At 36.4% G+C, this 18599-nt stretch overlaps 1 protein-coding gene across 1 annotated transcript in view; it reads right to left on the reverse strand.

The window, feature by feature from the left end:
- Window positions 1-15787: 15787 nt before the first annotated feature.
- LOC136713020 (zinc transporter ZIP12) overlaps window positions 15788-18599 on the reverse strand; it is a 33339-nt gene continuing 30527 nt past the window's right edge. Inside the window, exon 12 of the mRNA XM_066689914.1 lies at window positions 15788-18310. Coding sequence (XP_066546011.1) covers window positions 18182-18310 — 129 coding nt within the window. The 3' untranslated portion in view covers window positions 15788-18181. The remainder of the gene's footprint in view (window positions 18311-18599) is intronic.

The raw sequence follows: 18599 nt of genomic DNA on the forward strand, positions 1-18599 counted from the left end.
ATGATAGGATCTTTCTCGGCACCTAAACGTAAATGAGACTGATATATATATATAACAAGAAGTTACCTGACATAAATACTAACCTGCGTAGTTATTTGATGTCCGACTAACAATACTAATGAGAGACTCACCTTCGTCTTACTAACCGGTATTGTAGTCAATGTGTTTATAACCTTTTTTGTTTAACGATTTGTGTGTTATCATATGCGATCCCATGGTCTTTGATTTGGTCACGGAAGTGATTTGTCTTTGATTTGTTGATCTAGAGTTGAATTTTTAATTCGTTTTCCCTTTTGTATAATTAGTGTAGTGCTACATTTAGTCTTTGTTTTTAATAAATTTGACAATTTATATCTTTGGAATTGGTGTCTGGGTCCAATTATTACGGAAATTGAGTTCTACAAGATTCCAGGATTCGTGATAAGGTGATACTATAAATTCACTTCTTTAATTGAAATTTATAAGTGTACCTTACGCTACAGTATTAATTCGTAGTCAATAAATATATAAATACATACAAATAGAGATATTTTAATGGAATGCTTTTAATGTAGGTGTTCCCATTGTCTCGTACCACAACTGTAATGATCTCGTGCACACGTTCGCCTCAGTGAGGCCTCAGATATTTTCAACCAATGACGTTTACCTTTTCTCCCAGGTTTGTTTTCCACCATTTTAACATTTAACCTAATTTGGCATTTATATATATAATTGTACTTACTTTATTTAAAATATTAAAACTATAATGCTAGTTTCCTTCTGTCCTGTATTAATCCAAAGTTAGACATGTTAAAGCTGCACAAGGACTTTATGTATTTGATTGTAATTTTAGTACAGCATATTTGTTTCAGTATAGTGTATTCTCAAAATAGGTATGTTTATATATTAGTGTAAATGTCGAGTGTAGGCCTACATCTCAGTATGGTGAATGTGAGTGTATTCTCAGTGGAAGTGTATGTTCATTTATGATCTACAGAAATACAATTAATGCATTACATATCTTTTCGTGGTGTGTTTATGTTTTTAAGCCATATCATTAATACATAAGGCAGCACAGATGTTTGCTGGAATCTAACTGCAACCTACCAGTTTGTGACTTTTTGCAACTGGTCACAAGAGAAAGGTTGCAGTAACCTTATTTGCATGGTACTGTAGCAGTTTTGGTATTGCTAAAACCCTTGTGGGTCCCAAAAAGGAGTCAGACAATGGCTGTTTCCGTTTCAGTTAATGACTATTTCAACCTACATATTGAATCGATGATCACTGGCACCCATTTGGTATAGTTGTTTAATCATACACCTGACTATACTCCTACAAAATCCCTGCCTGTTTTGAAGGCAAAGGGTGGTCACACCAAATATGGATTTTGTCACGGTCTATCTGGGGAGGACCGCAGGGCACAGGAGTAAGAACCCAGGTGCAGCATTCGTAGAGTTGGCAGACAGGACATAAAAACTAATCAAGGACGTGGTCGAGGTCACAGGCTATGGTCTAGAGCATGGAGGCCGAGAGAGACACAGGACTAGGATAGGGAGCGAGAGAAAGAAAGCGAGACAGACAGACAGGACTAGGAGTGCGCAAGCAAGCAAGCGAGAGAGGACTGGAGACAAAGAGCTAGGAAGAACAATGGCACACTGACAACACGGCTTGGTGACTCAGTTTGCACTGACAACACTTCGCCCTGAGTGAGGGCGGTGAGGGGCTTATAAAGGAAAGCAGAAACTGGGAAGGCAGGTGAAGGACCAATGAGAGCAGAGGAAAGGAGCAGAAATTCACAAGGGTGTGAGGAATGTTAATTGAAAGAGTGACGAAGGAAAGCTGTGAAGGGAGAAGGTAATGGCTAGGGAACCATGACAGATTTGATGTAGATTTGTCTTGTGTTCACTCACTTTGCATTTAGTTAATTGATAAATATAATCTATTAACATGTCTATTTTTGAAAGCATTCTTACTTTACAGCATTTTTTCACACCTGCCTAAAACTTTTGCACAGTACTGTATATACAGCTCTGGAAAAAATTAAGAGACCACTCCAAGTTCAGAAATCAATGTTAAGTGGTCTTATTTTTTCCAGAGCTGTATATATCTTTGTGATGGGTTCAAGTGTTTGAACTGGAGGATAAAGGTGTAATCTATTATGCTGATATTTGACAAGAAAATGTTTGTTTTGTTTTTGAAAAAAAAAAGGATTATGGTAGATCAACCCTATATAAGGCTGAGCCAGGTCTTTACTGAGGAGTGTGAAGGTAGAACTGGTAGACAGCTCACCTGCATTACTTGTAAAATGTTGAAAAAATGATTACACAGAAAATAGGAGCATCTTAATGAAAACCATATTCTTGGAGATAGTCAGCATGGGTTTAGATGAGGCAGATCATGTCTTACTAATTTATTGGAGTTTTTTGAAAATGCAACTGCAGCTGTAGATCATGTGAAAGCATATGATATGATATACTTAGATTTTCAAAAGCTTTTGATAAGGTTCCACACCAAAGGCTGATCCTCAAATTGGAAGCTGTAGGCATTCAGGGTAATGTAAGTAGATGGATTATGAACTGGTTGATGTCTAGGAAACAGAGGGTGTCGATTAGAGGAGTCGCTTCTAACTGGAGTGAGGTTGTTAGTGGAGTTCCACAGGGATCAGTACTAGGGCCTTTGCTTTTTCTAATCTATATTAATGATCTGGACTCTGGGATAGTTAGCAAACTTGTCAAATTACCTGACACCAAATCAGCACAATGGGTCAAATTGCCTCCTCTCGTTTGTAAACTTTCTTATGTTCTTATGTTCTTAATTTAGGGGTGTAGTCATCCCTTAAAAGTCAAAACCTATAATTTGCCTTGGTGACAGGTACACATTGGAATAAGTACAAAACCAGTACTCAGAATATAAACTGTAAAAATTAAAGCTGTACATTTACCTGTATATTAGTGTACTCTTTAAAATAGTGTCATTTTTACAGTACATTACTAGTATAAATTGCCCAGATTTCTCATTGCTCATTCTCTGGTAAGAAATCAAACACTTAGCAGCAAAGTTGGGTGGAAATTCTGTGGTTTACCATGTATACACTCACCTAAAGGATTATTAGGAACACCATACTAATACTGTGTTTGACCCCCTTTCGCCTTCAGAACTGCCTTAATTCTACGTGGCATTGATTCAACAAGGTGCTGAAAGCATTCTTTAGAAATGTTGGCCCATATTGATAGGATAGCAGTTTGCAGTTGATGGAGATTTGTGGGATGCACATCCAGGGCACGAAGCTCCCGTTCCACCACATCCCAAAGATGCTCTATTGGGTTGAGATCTGGTGACTGTGGGGGCCAGTTTAGTACAGTGAACTCATTGTCATGTTCAAGAAACCAATTTGAAATGATTCGACCTTTGTGACATGGTGCATTATCCTGCTGGAAGTAGCCATCAGAGGATGGGTACATGGTGGTCATAAAGGGATGGACATGGTCAGAAACAATGCTCAGGTAGGCCGTAGCATTTAAACGATGCCCAATTGGCACTAAGGGGCCTAAAGTGTGCCAAGAAAACATCCCCCACACAATTACACCACCACCACCAGCCTGCACAGTGGTAACAAGGCATGATGGATCCATGTTCTCATTCTGTTTACACCAAATTCTGACTCTACCATCTGAATGTCTCAACAGAAATCGAGACTCATCAGACCAGGCAACATTTTTCCAGTCTTCAACTGTCCAATTTTGGTGAGCTTGTGCAAATTGTAGCCTCTTTTTCCTATTTGTAGTGGAGATGAGTGGTACCCGGTGGGGTCTTCTGCTGTTGTAGCCCATCCGCCTCAAGGTTGTACGTGTTGTGGCTTCACAAATGCTTTGCTGCATACCTCGGTTGTAACGAGTGGTTATTTCAGTCAAAGTTGCTCTTCTATCAGCTTGAATCAGTCGGCCCATTCTCCTCTGACCTCTAGCATCAACAAGGCATTTTCGCCCACAGGACTGCCGCATACTGGATGTTTTTCCCTTGTCACACCATTCTTTGTAAACCCTAGAAATGGTTGTGCGTGAAAATCCCAGTAACTGAGCAGATTGTGAAATACTCAGACCGGCCCGTCTGGCACCAACAACCATGCCACGCTCAAAATTGCTTAAATCACCTTTCTTTCCCATTCAGACATTCAGTTTGGAGTTCAGGAGATTGTCTTGACCAGGACCACACCCCTAAATGCATTGAAGCAACTGCCATGTGATTGGTTGGTTAGATAATTGCATTAATGAGAAATTGAACAGGTGTTCCTAATAATCCTTTAGGTGAGTGTATATGTAGCTGGTGGTGGGTAGTGTCAAACATTGGAGCCAGACCTATCGTTGAAAGCTTGGTGGCCATTGTGGGAATTGTTCAGACTTGTGTACTGATTTAGGTTTCTAAAGGTTCATCTTAAGTGTATTTCTGGGACTGAGATGGTTTTGTAAGCACCACTGCCAATGTAAGCATGGAAGTAGACAGACATGTATTATGAGATATCCAGCTGAACATGGTACATTTCAAAGTTAATTCACAAAATCATGGGTGTGGTTTACAGTATGCAGAAATCTCTAAATCACAAAATATATGTTGGTATCTTCGCTAGGGCCAGAGAGCAGTGTAACGGCCCCAGTGGATGTGACACTAATGTCTAATGTGGATAGATTGGAGGTTTGAATCCTGGCCAGTAACCCCTGTGTTACTGTAATAATTATAGTATTTTACTGGCAACTCTGCTGCCTGTAAGTTACTGTAAATGTGACATTTTATTTAGCAGTATAATGAAGACTGAATGAGGGAGATTTGTGGAGCTGCTGTTCTTCCCCCTATTGTAAATCTACATGGTCATTTCACAGTCTTCCCATTGTTTTCTTCCATTTAAAATATACTTTCTGTCTCAAAGATTGTATCATGCTTTACCACTCTTTCACTGTTGTTTTCAACTGTTGTGGTTTTAACATGATACGACACAGTACATGTTTCTCAGTGTTGGGGCTGGATTTCAGAATTTACCATTAGCAGTACATTTAAGTTTATTGAAGAAATAAATACCACAAATTTATCGACAGCACCTAATTTATTCAACAACATTTGTTTTTTGGCTGCTGCAGAGCTTGTCCCTATTGACTTGGCTTCAAATGGAACCTAGATTTCTGTTCAAAATCACTGTAATAGGTGAACCTAAGCTGAAGAACAATACAAGGCACCCTATGAACTAAAAGGTAATGTAACAGAATTTTTAAATGTATTTTTTGGATTCTAAAAGTCTAATAATAACTGACAAGATAAATCTGGGAAAATCTGTAAGATCAACAGAACTCTGGGTGTGAAGACAAAATATACGTCTTTACACCCAGAGTTCTGGGGGTCCTAAACAAACTCTATAATCTCATAGCTGAATTGGTGTAATTTAAGTCTTTGATCCTGAGACTACTGGCATTACATCAAGCAAGATAGGCTTCATTGTCTAACATTTGTTCTTATTCAGTGAAGAAGAATTGAAAGTAGTTCTCACACTTCATTCTTAGATGGTGGTCATAAATTAGGGGACTATAGGGAGTATGTTATTGTTTTTTATATATTTAATGTTAATATTCTAAACTACAATTAATACAGTGAATTAAAAACACAGGCAAGTAGGCCTTAATTGATAATACAATTTAAAAAGAAAAGAAAAATACACTTGGATTATAAGCACAGAAAATCATTGTCTCACAAATGGTCATTTACTGACGCTGATCATCTGAGAGTGGGGTTAATTACTAAAGACACAAACCTCAGAGGGCACTGTGAGGAAGTCTTGGCAGCACTTTAATGCAATCAAGGGAAGGCAAATGGGACAAGCAAAAGTGAACAGAGTGTTCCAATTTGGAGACACACAAATGGATAAATGCACTTTAAACATATTAGGAAGTTCAAACACAATTGGCTGATAATAGACAATGTAAAAGATTGTTTGTTCAACACAATATGCTGCAAAACCAGTTTGCCCTCATTATACTCATTAAGTGCAAAATAGATACTATAAATGGTTTGACTGTCTTTGTGTTGAACAGAAAACCATGAAAAGCGAGACTGCATTTTAATGTAGATTTATACGGGAAATACATGTTGTTGAGATGACGATCAAAGATTAAGGTGACCTGGACAGATGGGGCATACAGAGAGTATTTCTAATCGATTTAACTTTTTGTCAATCTCTTGCTAAACAATTTAGTGAACTGTACCTTACTGGAAACATTATATGACATTTTCTAATATTCTGTTTTGATTTAGTTTTTCCACAGCAATCTCCAAATTGCAATTTAAGTATTAAGATGGAATACAATCCTGCATCAAAATGTAGGCATTTTGTTTCTTTAATAAGCATGTTGTTTTAACATGTTTTTAGTTTAACATAAATATGAAACAAAATTTAAATAATTACATAACTATTTGATAATTACAGGTTTATAATTGTCTACAGCTTGCTGTAAATCATGTGGATTCTTATGAAATGCACTACATGTGTTTTTCCTTTTGTTTTAACCATCACAATCTACAGAAACATAAACAAATTTGAAAGGTCCAATATTGAGCAACAGGCTATACACAATCCCATGGGTCCAGGGTGATATAAAAAGATTATCTGGGTCTAAAATGATCCACTTATTGATTATAGGACAAAATGTATAGTGATAATGTCATACATCAAATAATCAATTGTTTGGCATTGCAGTAAATTGTGGTGTCCTGTAATATGTATTTTCAGTGAGCCTTTCAAACTAAAATTATATTTACTATTTATTTTTTGTGAAACTTTCATTATTTTCTACATTTAATAATATTTTCATAATCAATTGGTGACATAACTAAAAGTGTAGCACCATCTAGTGGTACTGTGTACTACTTTTTCAGTTCACCACAAAGTATATGCAGTTTGACAGAACCAATTACACAGGTCAACTTACTTTAATCACTGTAAATATTGTATTAATTGTACTACTACTGTAACTACAACTAATAATCAATTCTACTATCACACTGATAGTAAACTGGTTTGATACAACAATTATTATTACTAGATTATAAATATACCAGTTTTTGACTCAACATCGTTACTGCTGCAGAATGAGTCACAAAGGCCTTTTTTTAAACAAATCAGAAATATTACTATTTGTTCTAATTTGGTGCAGATGCTACTATTCTGGTATGCACACAAATAAAAAATATAAATATAAAATAAGCACTTTTTCACAATATGGTGCTCATAAAATATAAAACACACAAGTAGGAAAGAAAAAGAAAAACAACAGCAAAACACTGCACCACAATCCGTCACAAAATCTGCCAGCTATCAGGAATTTGTGCACTGACTCATTTCAAAGTGTGGGAAACTGGCACCTACTGGAAAATTGGTAAGCAGGTGGCATACAGGCTAAATATGAATTTGCAACAGGAAAACATTCATACAGGTTTTTCAAAGCTCTTCTAAAATGCTACATGAGAGAAATGAAAGAGACAGCACATGCATTGCAGTAAATATACATCTACACAGGTAAACAGCAATTGTACTAAGTTAGCTGAAACTGTAGAGTTTAAAAGCAAATTAAGGCTTTGTTAAAGTAAAGCAGTGGGGTGCCTGGAAAGAAACGGAAGAAGCTTCTTCACTCCGTTACTTCCTTTATTTCTGTCCCTGACTGGTTGAGCCCAGGGTCTGCCATCTTTTAAAGCAAGCAGATACATCCCATTAATTAAAATAAGGGGAGCTACCAGTCATATTAGTTTAACAAATTACATCAGACTCCCAATTCCACGGCATAACAGTCCCATATGACTGTGCTGCCCAGTTTTGTTGTGGATCATTGGCATGCCATCAAGCATGTATAGGTGCATCGTGGCTTTTGGGTAAAATCACACCAAAGAAAAAATAATGATTAAGAAATAAACAGTGAGCAGTAATGTTGTTTTTGTCTTTGCCCAGCACTAACTATAAAAGAATACCTGACAAATATAACTCTGTTAAAGTGTTTTCCCAACCACTGTGCTGTAACCAATGTAGTGGGAAAATGTACTTTTATTATTTCCTTTATATTCTCTATATATTATTAATGATTTCAGGTTGCTAATTCAGTCTGGTCTATAAAGCAATCTTTAGTTTGTATTTACTCTGTTTTGGGGTCTACTTTAATTATTATTTCTGTCCGAGGGGTTACTTCAATCAAGCACTGTCTTCTCATGATTTCATTCAGGCACTGTATTCTAGCATATTCAATCAGCTGAAACAGCTAAACAGTATAAAGATTGTGTGTTTTGAGGCACAGGTATTTGATTAAGGACTAACAACAACATCTTTGATAAACATCTGCTGCCTAAGAATGCTGGACTTTTGGAAAACTAACCCATGAGAGAAATTACATATATATATATATATATATATATATATATATATTTTTTTTTTCCTTGGTTTGATTTCAATAAGTTCCAGAAAGGATTACATGATTTTGTGCATCAAGGTAATCTTATAGCATGTGTTACTATAAGTAGTAGAAACTAGCCTCTGACAATAAAATAAACACTGAGGGTACAACTTTGTAGATTGCAATTCGTGGGTAGGTCAAAGTTTTGATCCATTCTAGGCATATGTGTTGCATTAATATTTATATTGAGGCAGGCAGGCTGATGGGTGGCTGTAGGGGGGAATATCAAACACAAAATGGAACTTGCTTTATTTAGGCTGTAAAAAAGCAAGAAAGACTGCCAAGATCCAGCCAACCAGTATTGGAGTAAGCCTAGAATATGGGTTAATTTAAACTGAGCTCTTATAATTGTGTATGTTTGCCGAGACCTTCATCGGACTACTTTCTAGTAACTTTTCATTGTTCTGTCCCTGGTTTCACACATTCCCTGCTTTAAGTTTAAGGTTGCCAAGAAATCAGACCTTTTTTCAGAATGTCCTCAATTTGATCAGTCAAGTGTTCTGCAGACAGCTCTTACTGGTTGCTAATTAATGATGTAGAGACACATCTGGGAATTACTCCTGTGTGAGCCCAGCTACTTTAATTGCACAAACCTGTCTGTTCAAACCGCAGAACGAATTGGGGAGTTTTTTCCTGAGAAAAAGTACTTGCTAAAAAACAAAACAACTAAAAAAAATCTAACTTTTTTTAAAGGGTGAAGACATTTGTATTTTATTGTAAATCAAAAAAGTTAAATTTAAAAAGCACAATTCACAGAAGTAAATCAACAGATCAGATGTAAAATATAACTAGGAGATAAAAATTGAAAAAAACAATAGACAATTCATGTTTGGTGTTACTATGTGTGGTGATTGTATGACACTCAATTAGTCTTCTTTAAACAACTCTCTTATCAAAGCTGGACCAAATTAAAATATAGAATTGCAAATCAAGTTACAATCCACACTGAAATCAAAATGAAATCAAAGCACAAAATGTGAGTTCTTACATTCAAAAGCCCTGGATCTCCTTCAATTCTCATCTACTTTGGGAAAGATCTAAATATTACTTTGAAAAGAAGTTCAAATCAAAACACCCCCTGCCCTTCACAATACAGCATAGATGATATAATAGAGTAACAATACCCCTCGTCATCTCGGTATCCAAACTAGTTTAGTTCTAGTTGCACCTAGCTCACTGCACATGAGAACAATAAAGGCTGGAAAAGTCCAACACAGCATCTACAAATTAAGCCTTAATTACCTAATTGATCCCATTGAAGCTGTGCCCGGTACATATCACATACTCTGCTCACTAATTAAAAACAGCTGTTTCAATAATACAAACAATTTGTTTCAACAATGTATGAAATATATGAAATATTAAATTTAATTAAACCAAATATGATGTGTAATTGCATCAACCTTCCAAGAAAGTATTTTAGTATTATTCATGAAATTAACTGTACAATGTACCAATGTTTCCATAATCATCTCTTAGATTAACTGATTTTAACATATTTACATTTAGATTACTTTTTAAACACTACACAGAGAAAAACAACAACAACAATGAAAAGAAATGGTGAAATCAATGGGTCAGTTGCAACGACCTGCAGCTGCGCACTGGAGATGATGGCGAGGTCAGACTAAACCAGTGCGCAGGTTTAACACCCATCGCACCGAGCTGAGCGGCTGAAGTTCATCCCCAGCTGCGGACTAAACGAGCTCTGCTGCCCAGAGGAGACAGCCGCGCCATCAGTCCTGCTGCAGCTGCGCACTGACTACGGACAGCACCGCGCTAAGGGCCACAGTGTGGGACACAAAGCACGGACTGCTATTGTTACTCATAGCTCGATTCATAACCACCAATCGCCTTGTTTTATGTATCAAATAGGTACGTTTTTGTCTCTGACTTTGACAACATGTAATGTATGAATAATGCTGTGGTGTACACTGGTGAAACTGACACCACAGCTCCCAAAACACGCAATTCAAATAAGAACCAGTGGACAAATTGTCGGTTGAAAGGTTTTATTAATTACTGTGAAATAAGAGAATATGTTGAAAGCTCTACAGGAATTATTACCCAGCAGGAATTGTAATGCAATATGAATAATATGCAGTTATAATACACTGGCGCTGTACGCAGCCTATAGCCGGTATAAGAGTAATGCAGGACAGGCAGCGGCGCACCGGGCGGCAGGCCTGACTCCCCTCGGCCGCAGCTCTGCGCTGCTGGAGCCGCCGGTCCGGACGCGGCCTGTGCGTCACACCGGCATTTTCTATAACATCCTTCACAGCAGAGTATGACATGTTTAGTCTAGATCGTGTTTTTGGGTCTCGTTTGGGGAAATAAAGTGCAATGTGAAATGCAATTTAGCTCCAGCTATATATTTGTGTGCCATTAATACGTCTTGAGCTTAAATTATTAAATGATCTATATAACATCACAAAAAACAAAACACAAAATCATTGCTGCAGACATTGTATGATCGATTATTGTAAAATGAATGTATCATTATACCGTGTCGCACGGCAGTCGCATTGTAAGCGGGCGCGCATTGCCGCAGCGCAGCAGTCAGCAGGTCTGCGCAGGCGCTGTGCCGGTCGGCTGGGGAGGCCCGGCCTGTGCACTGACTCCACTCCCGCCGGGCAGCAGAGCAGCGGCCTCGCCCTCAGGGCGGCACCGAAGCTGGAGCGGCTCGGCTCGGCTCCGCTCCGCCTCTGTCTGCGCTGCAATGGCACCGACTTCAGTCCGCAGATGGGGGCGGATAGCGCCGCACTAGCGAGTCCGCAGCTCCGTACAGACCCCGCACTGCCGCTGCGAGTTGTGCAATTGAGCCAGTCTTAATTTGCTGTTTTGTTATTTTTTTATTGTTATTTTTTATTATCACCAATAACTATACATTTAATATTCACGACCAGTTACTGCTCTGTAGTAAACTGGACAAGCGCAACATGCTGTTCTACACATGTTCCACTAGGCGGTGCTTTCCTTTAAATAAAACCACCGCATCCATTTTTAAATTGTGTAATTAATTTATGCCCGTTGATGAAATTAATTTAACCAATCTATTGAGAGAATATTGGTTGTCTTGCTTCAGTAATACTTTTCTTAACGTTTTGTGGACTAATGTATTTATTTTAATCTTCTACACCACTGAAATATGGAAATCAATTCAAACTTAAACAATAATCAAAAGAGTAAAATAATCTTCTTGCTCATGCTAAATGCTTTATTTAAAATGTGTGAAACAATGCTGAAGACATTTCTTTGGAACAAGAAATCACTGTTTGTGTAAATGAAGTCAGATCACAAAATAAAAATGCAGTGTTATCACAGACTTCCAGCTTCCACTATACATTGTCCTTGTCACATTCTATTAAATGACAACCTATGAAGAAAATGCATGCACAATGTATGGCATAAAGGGAACCAAAAAATAAATTGAATGTTCCAGCAACATGAGGTTTTACAGATTTCCCCACAACAGCATATTACATAAGTTCTAAGCAATGTTTTAATATGGAAACAACATGAATGTAAATTAGATGAAAATATTTGAATGAACTTGCGTGTAAGTACGTTGAGCCTTTAAAAATGTAATGTAACTTTACAGTAAGTTAATAATAGCTGTGTATATTGCTTTAAATGCAATTGGTCTTAATGACTGTATCAGATTCCTTCTTGACAAGATTATATATTCTGGCTCAGCTCACAATAGATCACATAACCAAAATCAAGAACAAGAACAAAAATAAAATGCAGTTGTATGCCTGAAGTGATTACGACTGGTAATGCTGGAAAATTAAGTCAAAAGTCACTTCAGTTTTAGTCATTTTGTTTTTTCTCACCATATGTACATGTGAACCAATACATTCTCAGGGTTTTAAGGGCTTATGTGTTGACCACTCCAATGTGTTTTTAATTTCAAAAAGTGCGCATAGTTTCTAATACGAGAGCTTTGTCCTGCCGACCTTTGATCTCTACGAGTTTTTTGCTGAGTGAGTGTAGATGGTAACAAACATGGTGTCATACGTTTTGAGAGTGGAGATAAAAAGATTTCCTTCCTTACACTCTATCAATGGTTTTCAAAACAATCCCTAAAAACCTTGGGGCTTCCTGGATATTCCTAAGCTGCTGGCTGACCGAATTTCAGCAGTTTGCAAGCAAAAAAGGTCTAGATAATGTTTTCGGCTTCCTGCCATTGTTCCAGACATTATGAAAATGACAAGCTCAGATTCTCTTACACTGTGTGCTTTGACATTTCAAGACAAGTGCAGGACTTGTGCAACAGCTTCAAACGGAAACACTTGTAAGGGACACATGGGGAGCATTAATAATAGCTCAGGTTCTCAGCTCAGTAAACCAAAGCTCAGAAGGTGTGATGAACCGATCGGAATGTATTGAGTCAAACACTTAATTGAACATCTTTGTAAAAGTTTTTATTGTTATTATAATTTTTTCCCCAATACTGTACAGAGTAGCTTGCGGCACAAATTAGTCCGTAGTATAACCACAAACCTGTGTAGGTCATTTTATTGACAGACAATGCAATATTTATTATTTATGCACACAAACTGCAAGCGATACAATCTGACCTTTGAGGTTCAACAAACAGTCAAAAGCCTGGAGATTTTTTTTCCACAATATGTTGAGGCCACACTAAAATATAAACAGTGTATTTTATTTGTGTATGATTGTCAGTTTATTTAGAGAGTTACAGATTTACACAGAAATAGCAGCTTTAAATACAAGTGTGCTGTTAATTACGGTTTGGCTTTTCAAACATTTAGATTCATTACCACAACAAAAATATAAATTCATTAAGTTGTAAATGGTCACATCCTCTTTGCCATTTCATTTCTGGCCAACGAATAAAACAAACTCTAAGCTATTATCAAGTGGGTAATAATAAAAAAAGAAGATCGGCATGATTTTCAAAGGGGCAAAATAAGAAGCGGTCTGAAAACGAATTTCTAAAACCTCCGACCACTTCATGAACTCCTTTCAAATGGTTTATATAAAAATGTTTATCCCATTTCTGTTAAAAATATACATCAAATGGTTGTTACATAAATCAGGCTGCAAAAAATGGCTTAACTTTTTTGAAAATCATACAATCCTGCATATGTTTAAAATAACCATAATGTTTGAAGTTTTAGAGCTCTAGTCTTGGTTCAAGCAGTCCATTCCCCTCCCAGACATTATGAAGCTGTGAGGTGGCTTTCAGAAGCGAGGCAGACACTATACCCAAGGAGGAAGCAAGACAGTTACTGATCACATCTGAATGGTAGTGGTAGCACAGCAGTGTGATTTGTCCTCCAAGATGAGGTGAAGTCTATGAATTGTAGCTGTGTGTTACGAACTTGCTCAAGCCGAATCTGACTTTAGGGAGAGCAGTGTAGCCTGTCAAAGAAGGCGGCATCAATCACTGTTTCCCACAGAGCACGAGGATTACTCAGAGCGAGAGAGACTGTGCTGCTCAGAGTGGGCGAACGAAGGGTAGGCGGCTTTACCAAAACTGCATGACTTATCAGGAGGCTTGGCGGTCGCTCAGTAGGCTTGAAGTTTGCTTGTATCTATTGAATTGACTGACATCTTGCTCTTCAACGATGCAGACTAAACACCCTTGGGCTACACCAGTGCAGATTTATTTTTTTAAAGAACTGCATAGATTGACGAGAAAATGTATTTACTCTCTGGCATCGATATACAGAGCAGTTCATGAGGCTTATTGCAGTAGCATACTGTATAGACTCATTGCTTATAAGCAAGAACACAGCATGCATTCTTTTTTCAAATGTACTTACAAACTTTCAACAGGGAGATGACTTTTGTCACTGTAATACTGCCACTATTTACTCTTTTTTTGAAATGTACCATGTTATGTCTATGGAAGCCATTAGCTTATAGTCAGACACGTTTCTTCTTTTTTCCATCGATCAAATAATGCTGAAATACAAGTTGTGGCCTAAAGCAGTAACTGAGTCTTTTCCCATAGAGAACTTTGCAATGGTTCTATGCTATAGTTCTAGCATTTTAGTTTCAGTTTTTGTTGAGTTAAAAACTGATTTTATTTTACGTGTTATTTAGTTAAGGTTTCAGTTTCTATTAACTAAATTAAAAACTTAAGAATAAATGTTCTAGTGTATAGATTTTTCACCTTTTGGTTCAGAATTCCAGCTTAAAAATCTAAACAAAAAACGATTTTATTCTATTCAAGCTATAAATGTATCAGTGCAACCACATACTGTACTACTGGTACCAAGTATTTTCCAGACAGTTCAGGACCACACACTGTCCCATCTCATTCATTATGTTGCACAAACTCTTGTTGCTGTTGATTGTAAATTCAATGATGGTGAATGGAGTATTCTTTTCATTGACCACTTGTTTTGCATACATAGTAGTACAGACACTCCCAGACTTATGCAATCCTTCCGTTATGGAAAGCCTTGCGTAACATGAATTTTATGTAAGTTGGAAACGTATATGGGTCAGTGATGAATAAGGATTTTAAAATGGTGAAAAAAAAAGTTTAAAATACAAATTAAAGCTCTTTCTACCTTCATTAGAATGTTATGCATACATTTCAAAAAGTTTTATTTCTGAAAATAATATCATCAATGGTATGATTTCTAGTATCAAAAATGTCATACCGGATAACAATGATAGATTTGCAAATTATTTGACGTTGAGCTCAACAAACATTCAGCCCCCCCCCCCCCAAAAAAATCACAGTCTCACAAATTTGGGCTTTTCTATTGACACCGGCATATTATTTGAAGTTAGTCACCCAAAATATAACACTGAATAGTGACAAATGCTGGGAAATGTCTGAAAATGCATTCTAGTAAAAATGATATGATTATTGTTGTATCCTTAACTCAAGGACACTGACTTGTGTATTTTTACAAGAATAATCTGTGCTGTCCTACCTGACTGATATTGTTACTCGGAATGACATACTGTGAGATTTCATATGAGATGAGCTCTAAAGGTTGTCTCGGCAACAAAGATGTACTTAAACACTCATTCTGTATTTAACCGAGAGTGAGAGTCACTAAATGTATAATTAAAAAAAAAATAACAGTAAATAATCAGAAGTGAGCAGTCACTTTGATGCAATACAATGCCCCTCGAGGCATAGGCTTTGATAACACAGTAGCAGTAAACATTTTAAGATTTAAAAACATTAACTAAATCATTTTCAGGTTATTAACTATGTTTTAGGTTATATTAAAAAAAAGTAAACTGTAACAACAATTCACTTAACAACTAATTTATGATGACATGAAGTCAATTCAATTCATTTCAACAGATTAAAAAGTATATTGAATGTTTTGATATCACAACATTTTAAATTTATAGGAATTATATTATTTTTGAACTTGGATTTACATATTCTCTTAAAACTTGCAAATGTCTTCATGGCATAAACATAAATTAAAACAAAAAAATAATGACCATGTTGCCATCTTGTTTGTTATTTAAGGACATCCACACGGACTAAATTTGCATTAAAACTACAGAAATAGTACTAAATATGTTATTGTGTTGTTAATACAACATGACAATGTAAATGTGATGCCTACATGCTTAAAAATACTCATAAAAACAATAAAAGTATAAGCAAGTCACTCCAGATAACGAGTGACATTGTTGGATAACAGAAAGTGATCATTTTCTGGTATGACAAAATTGTTTTCTGGTATGACACAAAACAAGTTTTAACTTATGAAACAATTACTTGATCACTTATATAAATGTATTACTTTGACCTAATATACATATTTAGTTAAACAATATTATAAATGCTTTTTAAGTGTTGTTCAGTATGACACAATTTTGTACCCTAGTGCACCAGTAATCGAAAAGGTCAAATCATAATTTTAGGATAAACTTACTAAACTTTCTGCACAGCCTGGGGGTCCTTCGTTATCTTCTGAATTATGTAATGTCCTGTCACATTGCAAGCAAAATGCAATCTGATGTAAAAATGCTCATGAATGTCTGTTGTATGGAATGACATTGGAAGAAATCCCAATATGGGGACAAAAGTTGTAAAAATGTGTAAATGTGTAAAAATTCAATGAAATTAAGAGTCTTTGGAATATTCGTATACATTAATGCAAACACTCATACAATTATGCCCAACTGTTAGATCTAAGGTTTTCTAGTTTTTTACGTATTTTTGTAACATTTTTGAATTTTCATTTTAGGTGTGGACAGTTATTTGGTATGACATTTTGGATGATTGGGGATTAATAGCTCCTAAAATGTTAAATACTCATGAAAAATACTCCTATCAGTGAATAAAGATAGGAGTGTTGAGACATATTATGCAGTTTAATAAAAAATAAATAAATGTAATATTTGTAATATGCTTGGGACACCAAAATGACCCACATACAATGTTCAGCCACTCACCATTCAATTTTAAATTGTGAAAAGTTTTGCCACAAACTTTGCATTATGATCACTGTATGGAGGCAGCACTGTGGAGTAGTGGTTAGGGCTCTGGACTCATGACTGGAAGTTTGTGGGTTCAAATTCTGGGTGGGGCAGTGCTGTTGTACCCTTGAGCAAGGTACTTCACTTAGATTGCTCCAGTAAAATGGCCAGCTGTATAAATGGGTACAAATGTAAGTTGCCCTGGATAAGAGCGTCAGCTAAATGACAAAAATAATAATGTGTGCAATCAAAACTTCATTCAAAACACCTTTCAATGTAATGGTGGCAAATCAAAAGTCTTCCCTTGTAGGAGATGCTACTGCTGTTTTCCTCTGCACACGTACTACTTTGCATTTCTGTACACTAGGCAATATTTTCAACAACTCAAAAAAATTGGAGTGTTGCATAACCTGGGGAGCATCTGTACAGAACATAATATGATCTACAGAACTAAATTGCACCATGCTGACTCACTTGTTATTGTTGATGGCTTACAGGAAATTGATTGACAAAGGTCTTGTCGATTAAGAGTAATGTGAGCCAATTGTGCACCTTTGATGAAAATCCTGTGAAATATATCATCCAAAAATGTATTTATAAATTGTCATTTATTCCATTTAGTTTTGAAGTATTTGTTTCTCTTTTGGTAATGAAAATGATTGATTATATTTTAGTTTTTGGCCATACTCATTTCTGTTTTAGTTAACAACAACAAAAACTAGTACTATGACTTCACTAACTCACTTGCTGGCAAGTTAACTATCACAGAATTGAGTAATTCAGGAAGCAAGAATATAGCCTGAACTCTTAAAGTGTCCTTGTAATCGTGAAGCAGTTTTCTCTCTCAAATGTTCACATCATGGCTAAGGAAGTACCATATTTCCTACAAAGCAGCTGGAAAAATGTATAAAAATAAATTATCATATGTAAAAAAAACTGAGTGTAGAAACAAGCATCTATGCTGCACTTTTCATATTTACTATGAATAACGACTTTTCATGAAACTGTATTTGTAGTTTAAGGGAGATAATGGATAGCGCTAAGCATTACATTCTAATTACTCAAGTGTACGGCAGAAAACAATGTACAATTGAAAAAACAATCATAAAACATACATGAAATCTGAATTTTGGTCGTCTGATGTTTTGTTTTTTTGAAAAAGAGTATTTAACTGGCTATGTATACAAGTGCATTTTCACAAAAAAGGAACTTACAGTACCATCAATGACATATGGAAGATGCAATCATTAATAGATTTAGTACAGAGGGTTGGTAAGTTATTTCTTTCAGAACTTCAGTTCATGCTCAAAAAGGGCCAAGACCAGAAGACAGCCCCAGCCAAGTAATAGTCCAAGATTCTGCAGGAGGAACATCATCCAAGGTCTGTGGGTCTTTACATGGCTCATTTCAGGAAGCTGTGAAGACAAATAACAATCCCTGTGGGCCGTTTCGCTGCAATTTAATTTTTTATGCAAATGAATGAAATCTAGTTTCTGTCTGTCTGTGTGGAATGAGAGATGAGGTGGTATAAGCACTGGCTTCCATTATGTCCATTATGCCTCTTGTGAAAACAGGGGCACCTCCAAACAAGACATTTTCAAGAGTTGTGTATCTAAGCACCATTAAACACATTAAGAAAACTGAAAATAATACACTCACACTGAAGCACAGGAACAAACTAGACAAATTGGAAGCCTTTTACTT

The sequence above is a fragment of the Amia ocellicauda genome, chromosome 2, assembly GCF_036373705.1.
Source record: "Amia ocellicauda isolate fAmiCal2 chromosome 2, fAmiCal2.hap1, whole genome shotgun sequence".
NCBI classification, from domain to species: Eukaryota; Metazoa; Chordata; class Actinopteri; order Amiiformes; family Amiidae; genus Amia; species Amia ocellicauda.